Here is a 19,314-nt window from a genome sequence, read left to right as displayed (position 1 = left end):
TTGACAGAATTCAAACTCGTTTTCAATCGATTTTCATACTCAGTTTAAAAAATTCAGTTTTTCCATTTTCCCAATTCACAAAATTCGTGCAGTTTTTAACTGCTCCTTATATTTAAAAAAAAAACACGTTTGTTTGCCTTCGGGTTTCCACAATAAATAAAAAAAATCGCTATTATATTCTTTCAGCTTATTCCCATAAGCAACAAAAATTCTCCGATAAATCAGTACTTAATTCTCTTTGATATAATCAACCTTTCGTTTCTTTTCTATCGCCTTTATCAACTAAATCTTTTACTACACCTCTGTGTAACTGGGCCACTTTGTATGAGAGTCGAGTCAGCGGTTTTCTCTTTAAAAAATAAATAAAAAGAATTCACAAAGGTCTTTGGTCTTGACTCCATTCTACGTTACGACACGATTGCATAAAAGGAGGTAATGACCCCCAGATAATGGTAAGCACAGGCAATGACGCCTCTTGCTCTAGGCACACAGCTCTCTTTTTTTAATAATGATTATCGTAAAGACAGCATATGCTATTAAGAAAATAATAAATAATAATAATAATAATAATAATAATAATAATAATAATAATAATAATAATCGTAAAGGAAAGGCAGCATATGCTACTATAATAATAATAATAATAATAATAATAATAATAATAATAATAATAATAATAATAATAATAATAATAATAATAATAATATTCTGGGAACTTATTTATAAAAATTAATATATTACATTTCACTAATACAACTACTTTAATATCATTGTGATGTTTATGCTATTCTAATACAAGTTATGATAACGATAATGTGAATATCTTATATATAAGTAAATTCCATGAAAAATATATAAAAATTATACTCCAGTTGCGGTCATGCCGTCACCTGCATCCAAAGAAAGTTTACAAGAATGAATTAACAATTCAATTCACCTGTGGAAATGAATACAAACAAAAGCATACGTATCGATAACCTTATTCACAAGCATTCTACAATAAATGCAAGAACATTTGTTTTCAAAATAATTACATAAAAAATACGGTTTGTTTGGCACGATCTCAAACAAATTTTTTAAAATTAAAAAAATACTTCTTAAATAACTTCGAAAGGATTTATGATTCTTGCCTGAAGACTGTTTCAAGTGACCGCTGATTTTCATAGGTGTATAACTTTACCACCAGAGAGTAATTACAATACAAAGGGAAAGATATTACGGCTCGTGTTCGGAAGATAATATATATATATATATATATATATATATATATATATATATATATATATATATATATATATATATATATATATACATATATATATATATATATATATATATATATATATACACACACATACACATATATATATATATATATATATATATATATATATATATATATATACATATAGTATACACACACATACATATATATATATATATATATATATATATATATATATATATATATATATATCATTACTACCCCCAGCTGCAACCTTAGATGCGAAAGCAAGTAGCTACAAGTCTTAAGGCTCCAAAAAGAAAAGCAAAAACAAAATACCAAAGCATTTGCACCTAGGTTGATCTTGTGTAACTCCAACAATGTATACACATGAAAAAGAAGACCATTTCATAATGTTTTCACAACTGGAACAAAACTTCTATAAGCTAAACAGCGCTGAACCTCAAAAAAACATAAGGCAAGAGAGATCCTGTTCTCAATAAGCCTAGTACTACATGGTGGACCGTACAGTCTCGGAGGATCTGAATGCAAAATATCAGAATTATAGTGCCAGAGATTAATACTGAGATCTGGAATAACAAATCTAATGTAAATGAAGGTTTTCAGCAGCTGAAGACCAAACAGGGGGATAGTATTCAAAGCCATGCAGAATAAAAGAATTAAATAAGTGGTTGGCACTAAGGTGAATACACCAATGTGACCTCTGGTGTTCCTGAGGGTATTGTTCCTGGTCCACTACTGCTTATATACGCATTGTTGCTTATGCAGATGATGATTGTGGAGCTGTGGTTGCAGAGAAATCATCACAGGTCCTTGAAAGTTTTTCTCATTATATTGATATTTTTGTGTAACTGAGCAAGGGATGGGCAGGGCATATTTCTCAATAGTGAATCTGGAGTTATGAATGATATCTAGAATTTCATATTTGCATGTATTTTAAGAAGCACTGCCAATGAAAAGAGCTAGGTTGGGGAATTCACTTTCCTAGACCTACTAACAGTGAAACTGAGTTTTGTTAGAGTTAATTTTTATTTTCCATAATTTTCAGCACGCACTAATTTTGGCTAAATCCCTGTTATGAGAATCTGCAATCACAGTTCTATAATCTCATCAGCATAAGCAACAATGTGTATTTAATATAAGCAGTAGTGGACCAAGAGCAATACCCTGAGGAACACCAGAGACTTACATTGCTGTGTTCACCTTAGTGCCAATCAACTCCCATTCTTTGCAAAAAATTTAAATCAAAATACTAAGAAATGTGTGTGTGTGTTCCTATTTGTGAATCATGTTCCCACACACACACACACACACACACACACACACACACACACACACACACACATAAACGTGATTTCCAGACACTTATTAGATGTAATGTGTTTTCTGACTGAGAATTTTAGTGTAAATCCATTCATATTGTCCAAGGTATGTGTATTGCCTTGTCTCATCAGCTCACAACATAAAGAAAAAAGCTAGTCGACTCAGTCCTAACAACCGCTATATGATTTCAGGTCACTGCCTCAACCTGAACTGCTCCCTGCTGCTGCTGCTCATCCTCCGGCGGACTGTGACCCGACTGAGGAACTCGTGGCTCGGGCAATTCCTGCCCTGCGACCAACACGTCCACTTCCACAAGCTGGCCGGATGGATGGTCTTCTTCCTTTCTATCCTCCACACGCTCTTCCACCTGGCCAATTTCGGTAGAGTATCTGTTCTGGGATCTGATCTGGTTCCTTGGCAGACAGATGACTTAAAATGGGGAGGGATGGGCGTCTAATAGTATATACCTCTTAAGGTTTAGGGCTCCTTGTTTCACCTATTTTTTTTATTTTAGTTTGGGAGATGGTAGTGCCTCCTGCGACGGGGAAACATGTGTGTCGCCTTTAGAGATATCTAGTGTAGTTGACCGTGTTTCTCTTGCATAACGCTGCATGTATGCGTGCATATATAAATACACTTTAATATAAACGCATACAAATGTATATTATATATATACACATATATATGTATATGTATATATATATGTATATATATATACATATATATATATGCACTGAAGTTATGCAGCTTACAAAAGGAGTCTAGATATAGCCAAGTAGAATACCTTCATTGGCACTGTCCTTTTCTCTCTTTTAGAAGAATTTGACCGACTTTTTCTTCTATAAAAATTAGAGTAAATTGATAAAATACAAAACAAACGTTATGCCGGTAATGACTGCTTTTAAATTTCTGGATAGTTTATGCAAATGGAGATAGCGAAACGATATGTAAAGAAGTTCATTAGTCTATCGATTGTTATCCCGAGAAACACCCCTCAATTTTTCAGCCTACTATTTCAGCAGGAAGGAAAAATTTAATTTCTGGAAAGGTTGAAAATTACTGTCATCATTATCATCAATCCAGACGGAGTTGTTACCAATTTTTTACTCGATAAGGTCTGAGTTACTTTCTTGAAAGCCGACTGTTTTTGCTTATTATATATCATATTTGTTCAGAATTTTTGTCATACTGTCATGAATACTTTCATCTTTATAATTTCGTTCACTTTTTCTCATGTTCCCAGGTTTTCTCTAATCACAAAACCATTTCTCTGTCGATCATTATCCATCCTTAGTTATTGAGCCTATACACTTTCTCTAAAGTATCGGTTGTTCGACATTATCAATGGTCCCTATTTCATTCTCAATTGTTTTGTTTTTCCCATCCTTTTCATATTCGTTCCGTCATTTTATTCATCTGTCCGTACCTTTCATCTTGAATGTCCATCCATTCCGATTTCTGGAACCTATCATCACCATTTTCAGATCAGTCAAATAATGCGCTGTCAATCTCATACGTAAGACTTGCAGACAAACAGGCATTCTAGCGGTCTGTTACTGTGACACAGGAAGTCTATTTGGCGACGTGGTTCGCTCTCGTCTGTCTCAATGATCATCCTTTTTCTGTTTTCCTGCAAGTCTTTCGGTCTCACTCTCAATCCTGCCACGAGTCGTGTCGAACATCATTCACTCAACCAACCCTTTAAAGATCAAATTCACTTCGTTCTCTCACACGTCCTGCTCATTCCATTAACCCTTTCATCTGGAAGCATACTCGTCGACATTATTCGACCTTCCATCTCCATTTGCATCGAAGTCCATCCCTCTAACCCCGCGAGAGTTGATTCACAAGTCATCCACAATCCTTGTCTCGTTGCTGTCATCCAGAATCCTTGCCTAGGTCACCTTGCAGTCCTCTCTGATCACCTTCACTCCCTTCCTACGATCCCGTTTGGACTAAATGTTCTTCCTGACCCGCATCCTGCCTCCCTGAGACTGTCCATTGTTAGTTCCTTGCTGGCTCCTCCTCTAACCCCTACCCTAAAGGTCCTCCCTCCTAACTTCCATATACCTTCATCCACAAGTCACAATTCATTTCAGGCTGACTGGTATCCTTAATCATCATCATTATCAAAACTACTGAAGTGTGTATTCATTCATAATTCATGAAGTGTCAAGAGAAGGGTTTCCTTCTGGGCTTATTTCAGGTTTAGGGAGCATAAAATAGTGGCTGGATGAGAGAAAAATTAGTAAAATAGTTTTAGATATATTCTTCTTTTTGCTGGGCGACTGCATTAAACATAAGAATTACGTTTTTGGTCTGCTTTAAATCATTTTTATTTTGTCTTATAGTTGTTTGTACTACAAGCCTAAGGTAGCGTTAATCAAATAGCATTTCTCCTGGCGAATCAAATTAATAATGTTATTGGGGCGGAGACAATATCTTCAAAATCATTGCAAATGAGTTAATGCAAGAAAATCTTGACGTCATTTTCAAAACCTACACTAGTGTCTTTGTCAAATTCGTGCTTTTAAATAGCTCATAACTCTGAATCTGGTTAAATGTTGCTATTTCATTAAAAGTTGACTGATCACACTTACTAGATAACGTAAGATGCGTTTGTTGCAAAGCAACCGGCATATTCGCTTTTATCTGCATGTGAAATCAAGATTTTTCCAAAACGATCTCTTCAATGTGCAGTTTTCTTTGCACTCAGAATGAATTGCTGTATATTTAAAAAGGAATCTGTCTATTTTTCTTCTCCAGCCAACCACATAACGAAATCTTTCCCTGAAATAAGTCCCGAGGGAACTCTTGATAAGTCATGGTCTTAGAAACCATTATTCTATGAACGCTACTATGAAGGCCTGTAGTTGATACTACATTTCGCAAATAAATAAACTGCATTTAATGTATATTATCAAAAGATAATCATTCCACAACACAGTACCTGTTGCAGCCATAAGACAGATTTAAGCAGCCTTCGTTAGCCATAGAATACGGTCCTTCTTGAGACCCACTTCGTCACTTAAGTGTTTCAAATCCTCATTGGCATCTACAGTAGAATTTCCGAAATTCAAACGATCGCACCTGTGTCTCGGGCCCATCCATATCAGTGAAGAAACTCATTATGCAAACAAGTGTTATTTTGTGTACGCAAACTCTCGGCCTGTCTCCAATTATGGCTGTTCGTTCGGAAGAACAATAGAGCCATTCAATCCTGCTGAGACAGCCAGGTTGCATGCACACTATGAACAGTGATTCTCGGTAAATCTATTAATTCATTCTGCGTGTGTGAGGTTCTCGCATTCAGCCGAGTGAAGTATTATGTAAACATAGTGACAGGTACCCACAGCCCTTTCTTCCCGCCAACGCCAGATGATCTACGGAGACGTCGTGACTGGAAATTTCCCGGAATTGCAGAGGCAAAGTAAGGGAACGCAAGAGGCGGAGGAAGACGAGGAAAAACGGAAGTACTGACAACAGTACCTAAATGGAGGAGATATAAGTGCCCAAGTGACCCTCCGGGCTGCTTCCGTGGTCAGACACTTGGGTGACGGACAGTTCGCTGGAACGGATGGACATGTCACCAGACGAATTATAACGAGAGAAAGTCACCTTTTCATTTACATATGCTTACACAACAAAAAAAAATTTATTTTCACATATACTCAAGATAACGTTTAATTTCAAAAAGTAGATAAATTAAGGCAAAGTTGTAACAAATTAACCGTTTCTAGACAACACCTGAAATACATATTAAAAGCATACTAAAAACCCATTTTCTTCCCATCTACACTAGAAGACATAAACATGAACGGAAACAAAGAATTTTTTTTAAATGTGAAACGTGCTTTAAGACAAATGCCCATTCGACAGGTCCATCAGCGAAATATCCATTCAACCAAGTGTCCATCGTCCAAATTTTCTGGAACCGTTGCTTACTGTTAATAATTCAACCTATCTTTCTGTTTCAGGGTTATCAGTTTGTGTATATAGAAAAAGACATTTCTGTTTGTGTTTATTTTAAATGTCATATTTTATACTTATGGTTGGGCCTTTGGTTTTGGAAGGTCTAAAATTCAGCTTGAAGCCTTCTTCTAAATTTTAGACTTTCTACTGTGTTTATGTATTGTTATTCAAATGACTCTTAGCTATCTGCTAGAAAAATGGTAAAGAATACAAAATAAAGGAAAATGTCAGCCTGAGATGTTGTTGAACTTTGGTCCGGGAACTCAACTTACAATATTTTCTACTGTATTAGGGGGACTGTTATTATTTATTTTCCTAATATGCAGAACGTTATGATTATATACTAGATTTATCCTTAAGTTTTAATACATAATATTTGTTAGAACATTTATCTAAAGGAGGTGCAGGTTTTCGCTCAATAAAATTCAAGATGATTAAAGTAAAAAGGTAAAACAGTCCAGGAAACACATCAGAAATCAAGACAATATTAATACTGAGAGATAAAATAAGGTTTTAATGTATGAATACTTTTTAAAGATAATTATTCCACTAAAAGGAGTTCTCGTATCTTAAACAGCACAGTCCGTGTTTCCAAATCAATATTTTCACAGGGTATTTTGATCCCGTTTGAGGAGGAGCTGGCACTGGTTAAACCTCATACACTACTTTTGTTTCCTATTCCCAAAAGAATGAATTTGTCTTGTTTTGTCCCTGTGCATGAGACACACCCCTTCTGTTTTAACCCCGGTGCCTAGGGAATCTTTCCTGTATGAGTGAAGGAAAAAAATACATCTTTACAATGGTACTGTTTACATTTTTCGCCAATGATTTCAGAATCAGAATGCGCATCATATGTCCTTCCTGACAAGGGTGTCACATTTGCCGAATCACCACAAACTACTGTCTTACAATAGAATTTTGAAGAGATTTAGAAGCATACTAGAACGAACAGTGGCCGATGGCTATTTCTGAATGGTTTCAAAGAAACAGGCTAACTGCTTGTCATTTGCAAGTATTTTCACAGCACGATCTAAGCTATTTAGTGTGACCTCCTACACAGGAAGGACGTGTGATTTGACCCCCTTACTTCCCTGTCATCTTCATTTCTTATCACAATCTCTCTTATCTATATAACTTTTTTTTATTACGTTCTACGTGTTATTTTTTTTCTGTCAACTTATCAGGGAAAGCAGATGACTAAAAAAAATGTATAATTTAGGTGAAGCAGGAAATTGTTATTTTCTCCAGACGTGGAAGGTAAGGAGTTTGCACATTACTGTGATCTTCTTGAGTATCTGTCTCTCCCTCCTTCTCGCCTCTGTCAACTCTGTTTGAATAATATCGTACTCATACTAAGTATGTCTCTTACATCTTTATCCTAGTGGTATGTGACTATTTAGCAATTCTGGCCGTGTGTATGGAGTATTTATTAGAATGTGATGTATTTTGTGCATGATATATGTAGAATCACTAACTTTTAATACCTTGATTTATGACATGAATATTATTGTCCTAAAGATGTCAATTTCTAAACAACTGAAGCAAATGAAATGGTTACTGTTTCATATAAAATTATCAGTGGCTTTCTTTACATGCCTGATAAACGAATAAAACTCATTGCAACGTCACTAAATTTATTTATTTGCTTTAGTAGCAAGAAAATCACTATTTTTATAATTACAATCACATTCTAAAAACTATTAACAGCATCCTTCTTCGACACAATGTAAAAGCAGACTTCCCTATAAGAAGTTTATGTTACCTTTGTTGATTTCAATTGTGAACTCACATACTTGTCAGTAATTTCCATTTCCAAAGCTTGCTTCATTTGTCATAGAGCAACCTTATTGTTTTATTTGTAGGGTGTACCAATCAGATAAGTTTTTTTATACGACTCTTGTGAAGTGTAACTTCTAGAATGGATTTGATCATAACTTTATTGTTTTGTTTAGTCACCCATTAAATGAGAATCATAACACGACCTTAGTCTACTACTGCATCTAGCTCTTGAAGGAGACTACACCTGCACCACCAATGGAGACAGCTGGGGGCAGTGCCCCTCAGTTCGTCACCATTGCTGGTGCCCTGGGTTGACCTCGAATGACCTTATTTTCCTTTCTCCCCTCTTCTCTCGTTCACTCTACGAAATGCAGTGAACCTGAGTGAAGCCACAGGGATCAGCATGGCCACGTACATTTGGGACACTAGCCTAGGCATCGGCTGGATTGGGGGATTGGCTAATCCTACGGGCGTGGCCCTTCTCGTCATTCTCACAATCATCGTTGCCTTCAGTCACCGTATCGTCAGGAAGTCCGGATATTTCGAGGTAAGGACACTAAAACGCAACCAATATACATATATATATATATATATATATATATATATATATATATATATATATATATATATATATATATATATATACCTAACAGACTGCTTCTAAGTAAAGGACGGGAAGTCGAAAGATCTTGCAGTACTCCATTGTTTCTCTTTCCTTCGTGGATTTTGTTTTTATTTATATATTCATCACGTTCCATATTTTCGTGACTCAGTTATACACAAATACACACACACTCACACACACACACACACACACACACACACACACACACACACACACACACATATATATATATATATATATATATATATATATATATATATATATATATATATATATATATATATATATATACATATATTTTCACACACATAAAGCTGCGAGATTGTTACTGATTTTATTGTCCGATATCCAACAGGAGTGAAACGTCAGATTACCGTAGGTCTCAGAAGAACATTACTAGCTGACTCTGGGATAAAAACGCAGTGACCCAAGGCAAAGTGTTGCCTAGAGGAGGGTTGTGAACCCCATGGAGGGAGGAAATGTGCCCTAAGTGGCCTTTTTTGAGACCTACGACATTCTGACGTTTCACTCCTGTAGGATACTGTATAATAAAATCAGTAACAATCTCTCAGCATTGCATGGTGTGAAAATAATACCTGTACTCCTTTTATATGTAATGCTTTAATCTACTGCTGGTCACCCATAAACAAAGTTAAATATCGTTATGTCTGATCAGTACTAGAATCAGTGATTGATAAAAAAAAAATTCCAGATACCATGAGTACATGGGCCTTAAACATCAGTGCGGCAGAAACAGAGGCTAACAGTTTCATCTCGAAACAGAAAACAGAGCTAACAGTTCATCTCGATAACTATATATATTGAAATATCACTAAAATATTTTCTTTGAAAATGCATATATATATATATATATATATATATATATATATATATATATATATATATATATATATATAATATATATATATATATATATATATATATACTGTAAATATTTTTATTAAAACAGAATCCCATCTAATAAGGATATTATATATATAAATTATGGAGGGAAGATATCACTAAAATATTTTCTGTTGAATATATATATAAAGATTATATATATATATATATATATATATATATATATATATATATATATATATATATATATATATATATATATATATATATATATATATATATATATATAGACTGAGATAGTACTCAAACAAAATGGAGCCTTCCACACTATCTGACAACGAACGACTGACGGTGACGTTCTATCTCTCTTCTACTGGACCCATCTGCTGTCCCTTCCCTTCTGGGTCCTACTCGTGCTTCACGGTCCCAACTGCTGGAAGTGGCTCCTTTTCCCCGGATGTGCGTTCCTGCTCGAGACAGCGGTGCGGATCGCTCAGGTGTGCTCGGCAAGAGGGCAAACACACGTTATCAGGGGATCAATCATGCCCTCCCATGTAAGTTTGTCTTGAAATTCAAGCTCCCAAAGATATGATGCTCATTAGGAAGAAGTAATGTTTATATGTGTAAGAGTGAGTGGGCGAAACTGCAGCTGACCCCAGCCAGAAATTCTACCGATTTCAGCATTCAGTTATAATTCATTGATGTTTATCTCAATTATCCCAACACTCAAAGACATCTCTTGGCATCAAATTTATCTAGATCATATACACAATTCAGTACCTTCTACTAATCTTTTAATCATTAAAAAAATCCCAACAGGTTGTCAAGTTACTTATTCGTAGACCGAAAGATTTCGACTTCAAACCAGGTGAATATGTCTACTTGAACATCCCTTCCATCGCACGCTACGAGTGGCATCCATTTACTATTTCTTCGGCTCCTGAACGAGAGGGTACGTACATAAGGACGTTGTCTTATTCGACAATAGATACAACGAAGTTCACTTCTGCATTCTCTTGCTGGTATAACTAGACCATTACAAAGAACTATTGTGTTCCTTCTTCTGTAATTATCTTCTGGAGTAGATAACTACACATATTGTAACTAACTGTATGAAAAAACCAATCAATTAATCTACTGCATTCTTCGGCCATTTTAATCCATGGCTGCTATTTCGTTAATATATATCAGTTATACAAATCATGAGGGACTGTGAACCAATTCATCAAGAAGTGCTTTACTGCATAAAATTTCACTACGTTTACTGGATGAAGTTTCACCAGGCATTACTTTACCATTTCAGATGTTTTCACCGTACACATCCGATCGGTAGGGGAATGGACGCGGCGCGTCTATGAAATGTATCAGCCTAACAGGAAGATCACCGAACCGACGAACAGCGATTCTCCCGAGCAGTTGCAAAAGAAGATTACGGGCATTTTGAATCCGGCATTCACCACCGACAACGACCAGGACGTCCCAGAAGACCACACGGCCATTAACGTGGACGACGATGTGGACAATACTAAGGGAGGAAGATACATCAACAACCTGCTGGAATTCAACCGGAAAATGAGCGTCTACGCGAGGCCAGCCCTGCTGCAGGTCGAAGCCGAATGCAAACCGGCTGTGATTCCCACCTCTTTCGAGACGAAGACCCAGCCTGTTGGCAAGTTGGAGCGCAAGAAGTCCAGCAGCTTGTCCAATCTAGCCGCCTTGAAGGCCGCGGAATGTCATTCTCCGCAGCAGACGGATTCCGGCAGGTCCTCCTGTAACGGCAGCCATTCGAGCTTGGATTCGCTGTCAGACAGCAACTGTACTGACATCTTCCAGCAACATCAACACAGCATGCACTGCGCGACATCGGCCGAATGTCAGCTCGCGGGCGACACCAGAAAGAGGAGACGCTCGTTGGGTTCTCAGAGGATTGACGTACAAAACTCTGGGCCTCAGAAGAAGCAAGTCGTGGTAAGATATTAGAAAACAGTTAGTGCTTATGTCACACATTCATGTAACATACTGATATTCTCGTCTTCAGTTGCAATCATAGGTTGAATATATGATCTGTAGTACCACTGTTCTGTTTATTCAATGAGAATGTGCCTTTAATGCCACATTAATATCCTGTTTAATACTATCAACATTTCCCGGCTTATACACCCTCACAGAGTCCATTTACATTTAAGTTATAATCTATTGTTTCCTAATCTAGACATGTCTTACCACTCGTTGCAACTTCGGCAGGTTTTGGTAGATGGGCCATATGGCACCCCATCCACAAGGATTTTCTCCGTGAGTCACGCTGTCCTCATTGGTGCTGGCATTGGGATTACTCCTTTTGCTTCTATTTTACAGAGTGTCATGGCCAGGTAAGCATTTCGTGGAACTTTCCGTGTGTTATTAATAAAGGTACATAATTTTCTAACTGCAAAAGTAAGGTTAAGCTCTGCTTGGGGATATGTCATGAGCCTACCTCTACTTTTGCATGGATATACAGGCCAAGTGAAAAGCATAAGACTACATAACATTTGGCAACATTTAATACCGTCCCTCCAATTGTGAATGAACGATAACATTCAAGAAGTTCAGAGGTCATTCTATTCAAAATACTTTTTCTCTAGTAACAGAGCTACGAGGGTTATTATAAAAACTTAACACTAACTATTTTAGTAATAGGCAAATATGCCAAATTTTACCCGAAAAGGTAACGAAAGGGTAATGGATATAATTTATATAAACCAATTTATACACACACGTTGCCATAGTGGGTCAGGGGAACGCTTGCCTCACATTTTATCCAGGAGAAACAATTAAATTATGAAAACCATAAAGAAAACTAAATGTAGCTTGTAATTACAGTAAACAAAATGCATCTATATACTCAACTCTTTGGCTAAAATCATGGCTACGGTTATGTGACATTTTCACTGGAGGTTCTGCAATAACTGCTTATTCACCTATAAAAAAATTAAGATTTTTTTTTATTACAGGTATCGTGCAGCAAAAGCACCTTGTCCATATTGCCATCTGCCCAGCTGTGTAGCACTCCCAGCAACGCTAAGGAAGTTACGAAAGGTATTTTTCCGTTTACTTAAATCATCTCTTATATTGGTCTCAGAAAGCAATTCGATAATGTTTGTTTCCGGTCCTAACATCCCTACTCGATTTTTTATATCTTTCGAATCTTTATAAAAAATAAAAAAAATACTCTATATACATAATTCTTGCAAACTAATATTTGTCACAATAAAAATATATATATGTAAATAATTGAGGATTTTTTGTAAGTTTCAATTTTGCGAAATGCACTTTGGGATACTTGAAGGGGCCTTTGATCACCCAGGGGCTAGTATTAAACACGGCGAAATACATTTGACCCCCAGGGGCTAGTACTAAACACGGCAAAACAGTTGTAGATGAATCACTGTTTCGCCGTGTTTAGTACTAGCTCTCATGTGGATGGAGTTCGGACCGGAAACGAACTTTTACCAGCAATTCGGATATCTTACCGATAAATACTCTGGAAATACCCACAGCTTATATTGTGAGGTTATGCCTTAATAATAAAACAAACAAACGCTCCTAGCAGCTGTGAAATGGAAAGTGATACCTTGCTTTCACTAGTGCGAGTAATCATACCCAAAAGTCGTAGGCTATCTCCTACCTCTAATTCCACCTTCATTTAAAAAAAATACGACTGAAATATCCAAAATTCACAAACATTTACAATATTCTCGCTCGCATTTCATACAGAAAGTGTAATCGGTATTTTGAAACAAATTAACGACATTGAACGAATTGGCGATTTCACAACATAGGCCTAAACGTCATCTGCGGTTTTGGCGCCTAAAAGTGACATTCATATGAGCCTTCAACGTTTACAACAATTTCATCCCTAATTACAGCCTTTGCTGTTAATGAGGCCGCGTTTTGCTTTAATACTTGAAAGAATTTATTAATAGAATTCATAGACTGAGTCACTACCTTTGCACAGAAACAATACAAAATACTGGAAAGATGATTATTACCTGGACGACAAGATGATCCGCCGTTTGTCGTCGTCTCTCTCGTAGGATAAAACTTCAGTAGCCTATAGTTTGCGGTACGCTTTTCTTAGAATCATTATTCTGTTACTGCAATATGCTTTTATTAACCTCGCCCATGGAACACAAGATCGATTTTTGAAAGTGATATTCCAGCACTTCCGACCTTAGAGTGATATTCTAGCACTTACGGTCCGTAAGCAAACTGATCATCATCGTCATCTTCGTTATGTTTTACCGAGGAATCTAGGTCGGAATAAAGTCACACATTTCAGGCTTGAAAAATGTATGAAAAGGTTTCGTACATATGAAATACTTATGTTTCTAGGTTATAGTTCCATGTTAATAATTTATTGTCTACTCTTTTTCATTCCTTTTTAATACCTATTGTGGTAGTTTATATTAAACAGCGGGTTGACCGTTTAGAATGTAACCTTGCTCCCTGCGTCACTAACGTTATTAGCAATAAGGAAGGAAACAAATTTAGTTCTCTCCATCCATAAAAATAAAGTAGGTTCACACAAGGATGATTATCCGGGCAACTGTGTTTTGCTCAGTATTCCAGATATTATCAGGTAAACCGATGCAAAGGCTAAGAACCAAGCTCGGTGAAGCAAGATTGAAAGAACAGCGACACCACCATTTAAAGACGTCGGTTCCACGAACCGATGTTAGTACCATTATCGTTCACATGCTGAATGAAACAGCAACCAAAGCAGTTCATTACTATAATTATAGTTGTTGCTCAAGTGAGAGGTATTGGAAAACTACTTAAGTCTAACAGGCGGCAACGAAGCTGGAAAATGGTACTGTGCTGTGAAATCACGCTCTAAGCCACATGTGTCATGTCGGACGCAGATTTTCAATATTAAACGGGGGTGATAATGGAGGTACCACTATGTTCCTCGGCCTAGTACTGTGCAGTACTAGAGATTATTTATTCCCTTCGCTGCAACAGCGTGGAAGTCATTGCCTTAACTGTATTCTTTCGTATTACTTCCTCTAAAGTTGATAATACATTTAAGCCCATTTATTTGCAGAATTATTTATCATAATTTTCTCATTGTTGTAATTTTATTCTGTATGAACTTGCTTAGCATGTTAATCAAGGAAAAATTAGTGTAATTAAGGAGAGTGTGATCTGTGACTAAAGCTTAATCCTTATATAGGATTCTCACGCGTAAGTAACCTATGAACTGAGTCTGAACTTTACCAACAGGTCGATTTCGTTTGGGTGAACCGCGACTTGGGTAGTTTCGAATGGTTCCTGGAGGTGTTGGCTGCCATGGAGAAGGAGCAAAGGGTAGAAGGAGCAGCCATGGAGGCTTTCCTCAGCCTTCACTTGTACAAGACAGGCTCCATGCCCTTAAGACCATCCTTGCCCTTGGCATCCTCAATCAGGCATGGTAGACCCGACTGGGACAAGGTGAGGACACATTCCTTGGTTTTGCTGTACAGATGGAATAGAAAATAACACAGGCAGGGTGTGGTGTTCCAAGTTTTAGCAAGGAGAAAATGTTAAATTGTGAAAATCTAATACATTATTTGAATTAGCTGAAATCTTCACTACGACCATAGCCATGGAATGGATACATGGTAGTTAGTCCTATAATCCAGGCCGTGAGTAGTACATAAACTGTTGTTTAATGACAGAGAGAAATTCTCGTTATAAAGCAGCCATTATTTATTAGATTCAAATGGTCCTGGGGAACAAAATTTATTTTCACGCCAATACTATCTCTCTCTCTCTCTCTCTCTCTCTCTCTCTCTCTCTCTCTCTCTCTCTCTCTCTGCACAGATCAAAACTGCGAAGCGCTGTATCTTTCCGTGAACTGTTTTTACTTGCCAAAATTCAGTGTGAAGGGATAGCGCCTCTCTTACCCTCTATACGACCATGGTTATGCGATGCATATTGATATATTTATAACAAAAACATTTCATGAAACCAGCTCAAGGTACATTACGCAGTTACACAAGCAGTCCTATCCATCCCAATATTTCACAGACTTGTTTAACATCGATATTCCTTTTTGCAGCTCTTCAACGGCATACGTGAGTCGAGGATAGGAAAGGTCTGCGTGTTTTACTGCGGCCCCCCAGCTCTGACGGGCATCTTGAGGGAGAAATGCATTCAGTACAAGTTCGAATTCAAACGAGAAATGTTTTGATGATTCCTTGACGTCATAGCCACGATCTGCAATTGCCAGAAACACCCAGGTGGTGAATCTCAGCTTGTGATATATATATGAATATAAAAGTGGTGTGATGATACTCTTCAAGATAAACTTAAAACACGTGGTTTTTTTCAGTTCTCATACTGTAATGAGTCGTTTTATCCGTGATACTTTATACAGTCTAACTCTGAACAGAAGTGTCGAAGCACCGTACTCTGATGCAATAATCCAGAATATTGTGCCAGTTCGTTAGCCATGGTGTTACTCCATTGCCAATGAAATATGTCGACACAGAATCGAACTATTACTAATAAACTTTTCGGAACCGAGAATCTCTCGGTGGACTTGGAAAAGACCTCTACTTGATTGCTTCGTGTCGTGTGTCATACGTTTGACATCGAGAAAATCTTGTGTATTGTGTGCCATGTACGAACAAATAAGAAACTGTTGCTAAAATTTATGAAAAAAAGAGAAGAGCTTAGACTTGCTGGAAGGAGAGACGGTGACGTCACTGTCAGTAGAAATGATTACTGATCTGTGATCAAAGCTTTTTTCGTGACGTCACCTAGAGTACAGATTTGAATCTCCTAGTGTAGTGACGTTACCGTGAAAAGAATAGGAACTAATCTGTGATTGGTGGTATTTTCATGGTGTCACCAGGTTCATTTATAATCTGTGATTGGTGTTTTCTCCCTCTCCCTTTCTCTCTCTCTCTCTCTGAATGTGCTTCAGAAGTTCTGTGCTCAGTATTCTGTTTGGGCATCCATCTCCTCCTGGGAGTTTTAAAATGGATGGTGCCTTCCTATACTCATTGGAAAAAGTTGCTTACGTCACTCTTTGAATTAAAAGTGCTGCTCTAAGTCATCTCTGCGATTGTAAATGAGTAAATATTTGTGTAAAGCATTAGTAAATTATTATTATTATATTATTATTACGAAACTTTATTCTTACTATTGTTACAGCCTTTTATTGACTGATCAATCACTTATTTGATCTCTGCTACCGTAGGTTCTCAATACTTTACATATTTTTATGTACGTAATTGTATATATATAAAATGATCTTGTGATAGTTGTATATGATCAGATGTCCGCATGTCTCGTGAACGTTATTTACCTCCGCTTTTGTACATAGCTTATTTTTTTAAATTAATTTTCAAAAGAATTCCCTGAGCTATTATTATCGATAATGGTCACGTAGGCCTATAGAGGGATTTGTGCTACATTGTAATGGCAGTCTTATACTTCACTTTCCAATGTTTTTCGTATATTTTATTTTTTTTATAAGACATTCATGTGATTTATTGAGTGAAAATTATCCTGACGATCAATGTTTTCTCTCTCTCTCTCTCTCTCTCTCTCTCTCTCTCTCTCTCTCTCTCTCTCTCTCTCTGAATTTAAAAGAATGGCAGGATCGTTTTCAGCTTGCACAAGAAAAGTTTGAATCGTCTCATAGTACTTTTAAAAAATACTTAAACCCCATCTAAAGTACGAGGATAATCATGGAAGCTCTCTATACTTGTTCTGCGATTTTTTTATTTGCAATGACAGTTCCTACTTGATCACCATACTCATTTCTTAGCGTGTTTGAATGATTGCTTTGACTGTAGATGGGTCTAGATAAACATAAACATTGAAGCAGTACTAACAGGGGAAAATTATAAAAAAATTATTATTATTATTATTATTATTATTATTATTATTATTATTATTATTATTATTATTATTATTATTATTATTATTATTATTTAAACTGCCTGAGGAGTTACATTTAGGCTCATACGGTTCGGCCACAAGATTTGTTCACACGAGAATTAAAAATGGAATAACGAGACAGATCAGAGAGAACAGATGGCAAGTAAAATACAGAAAGCAGTGCACCGTGATGTCTGAAAAAATGGAACCGGATGTCGTTTTGTGCAGTTTAAAATGGAAACCATTTTGGTAGACGGAGCTAATTGAAGGTATCAAGGTGCAGATAGTCTCACGGTTTAAAGTAAAGTAAATGAATACACAATAACGCTTGCGGGAGATATAAGAATATTACAAAATAAAAAGCTTCAGAGACTGTATGCTGAGCATACGAATCCATTTGAAAATAAGTGGCGTTATTTATTTTGTTCTTATGATTATTATTATTCTTTGTTTGCCGCCTTTTTTATCTTGCAAAATGGCTCTGGGAGTTTGGTTCCTTAGTTTCAATTTTGGGGTCAAGAAGAAGCGTTATGCCTAAGCTGGTCGCACAGATTTTTTGATAATTTTTTTTCTATTTTGTTTACATGGAACGTTGCCTCGTAGCTGGGATTTTGTTTCTACCCCAGAGAAAACGGGATGAAGGGTATTTATTATAGATTTCGTAGCCTGCTTTAGTTGTTTCAGTGTTGCATCGAATATTGTATGTTATTTATGTATACACATTTATACCAAGATAATGTGATATTTATTATTAAACTATTTGCTGTATGAAGTGGCATATTATTTTCCTGACCTAAGTGTGAGTGGATCGAACTTGATCACCCTGGAAACCGTCCCGAAATCCTCAAAAGTAGATAGTTCATACCTGTAAAAAAATGTCAGTAAGAGGCTTCGTCACTGACTACTTAAAAGGTCTAGTTTGTCTTTTTAGTGGTTATAGCCCAGTTTTGGCAGCGGTTGCCATAGGCTATCCAAGCCCTCACATTAGTTGAGGTTTAAAAGTTGTACACCTTGTCCCGTGGTGAACTACCCATCCTAGTAAGAATGTCCTCTGTCATTCATCCAATGTTGCTTGGTAGCTCGTCTCTCTTTTCAGGTATTTCTCCAGCAGTCTCCACCACTGGCGTTCCCATTGCATTCCTAGTACTGTTGTCCTCAACTAATTCGCACCTATCTTGTACTTGTGTTCGATAGTTCTCTCATTTCTTGACTTCTACGAAGGAGGTCCAAACATAATCATGGTGTTTATTACCTTCCCTTGGCCTCCTTTAACTTAGTATGTATTTATGTATGTATATATATATATATATATATATATATATATATATATATATATATATATATAATATGTGTGTGTGTGTGTGTGTGTGTGTGTGTGTGTGTGTGTGTGTGTGTTAATAACTAAAGGTATATTTTCTAAACCCATTATTTGTTTCATCTGTTTCATTTTCCTTTCACCATTCAATAAACCTAAAACTTCCCTAATTCTTCTCTTGCCAGTCATAGGGTCCTAAAATGTTCTTCACCCCATGCCACTTCATTTACACTGGTTTCTGACTTTACTGAATAGTTTGTGAAAATCATCAGTGTGTGC

At 36.6% G+C, this 19,314-nt stretch overlaps 1 protein-coding gene across 1 annotated transcript in view; it reads left to right on the top strand.

The window, feature by feature from the left end:
• The window catches only part of LOC136844955 (NADPH oxidase 5-like), a 107,749-nt gene extending 89,269 nt beyond the window's left edge, over positions 1-18,480 (top strand). The window contains exons 4-12 of the mRNA XM_067114378.1: positions 2,761-2,949; positions 8,695-8,868; positions 10,176-10,363; positions 10,629-10,761; positions 11,113-11,777; positions 12,054-12,178; positions 12,800-12,884; positions 15,072-15,278; positions 15,889-18,480. Coding sequence (XP_066970479.1) covers positions 2,761-2,949; positions 8,695-8,868; positions 10,176-10,363; positions 10,629-10,761; positions 11,113-11,777; positions 12,054-12,178; positions 12,800-12,884; positions 15,072-15,278; positions 15,889-16,020 — 1,898 coding nt within the window. The 3' untranslated portion in view covers positions 16,021-18,480. The remainder of the gene's footprint in view (positions 1-2,760; positions 2,950-8,694; positions 8,869-10,175; positions 10,364-10,628; positions 10,762-11,112; positions 11,778-12,053; positions 12,179-12,799; positions 12,885-15,071; positions 15,279-15,888) is intronic.
• The last annotated feature ends 834 nt before the right edge of the window (positions 18,481-19,314 follow it).

This window comes from Macrobrachium rosenbergii, chromosome 13 (genome assembly GCF_040412425.1).
Source record: "Macrobrachium rosenbergii isolate ZJJX-2024 chromosome 13, ASM4041242v1, whole genome shotgun sequence".
In the NCBI taxonomy this organism is placed as follows: Eukaryota; Metazoa; Arthropoda; class Malacostraca; order Decapoda; family Palaemonidae; genus Macrobrachium; species Macrobrachium rosenbergii.
Note: the sequence above shows the minus strand (reverse complement) of the source record. Positions and strands in the feature narration are given on the sequence as shown.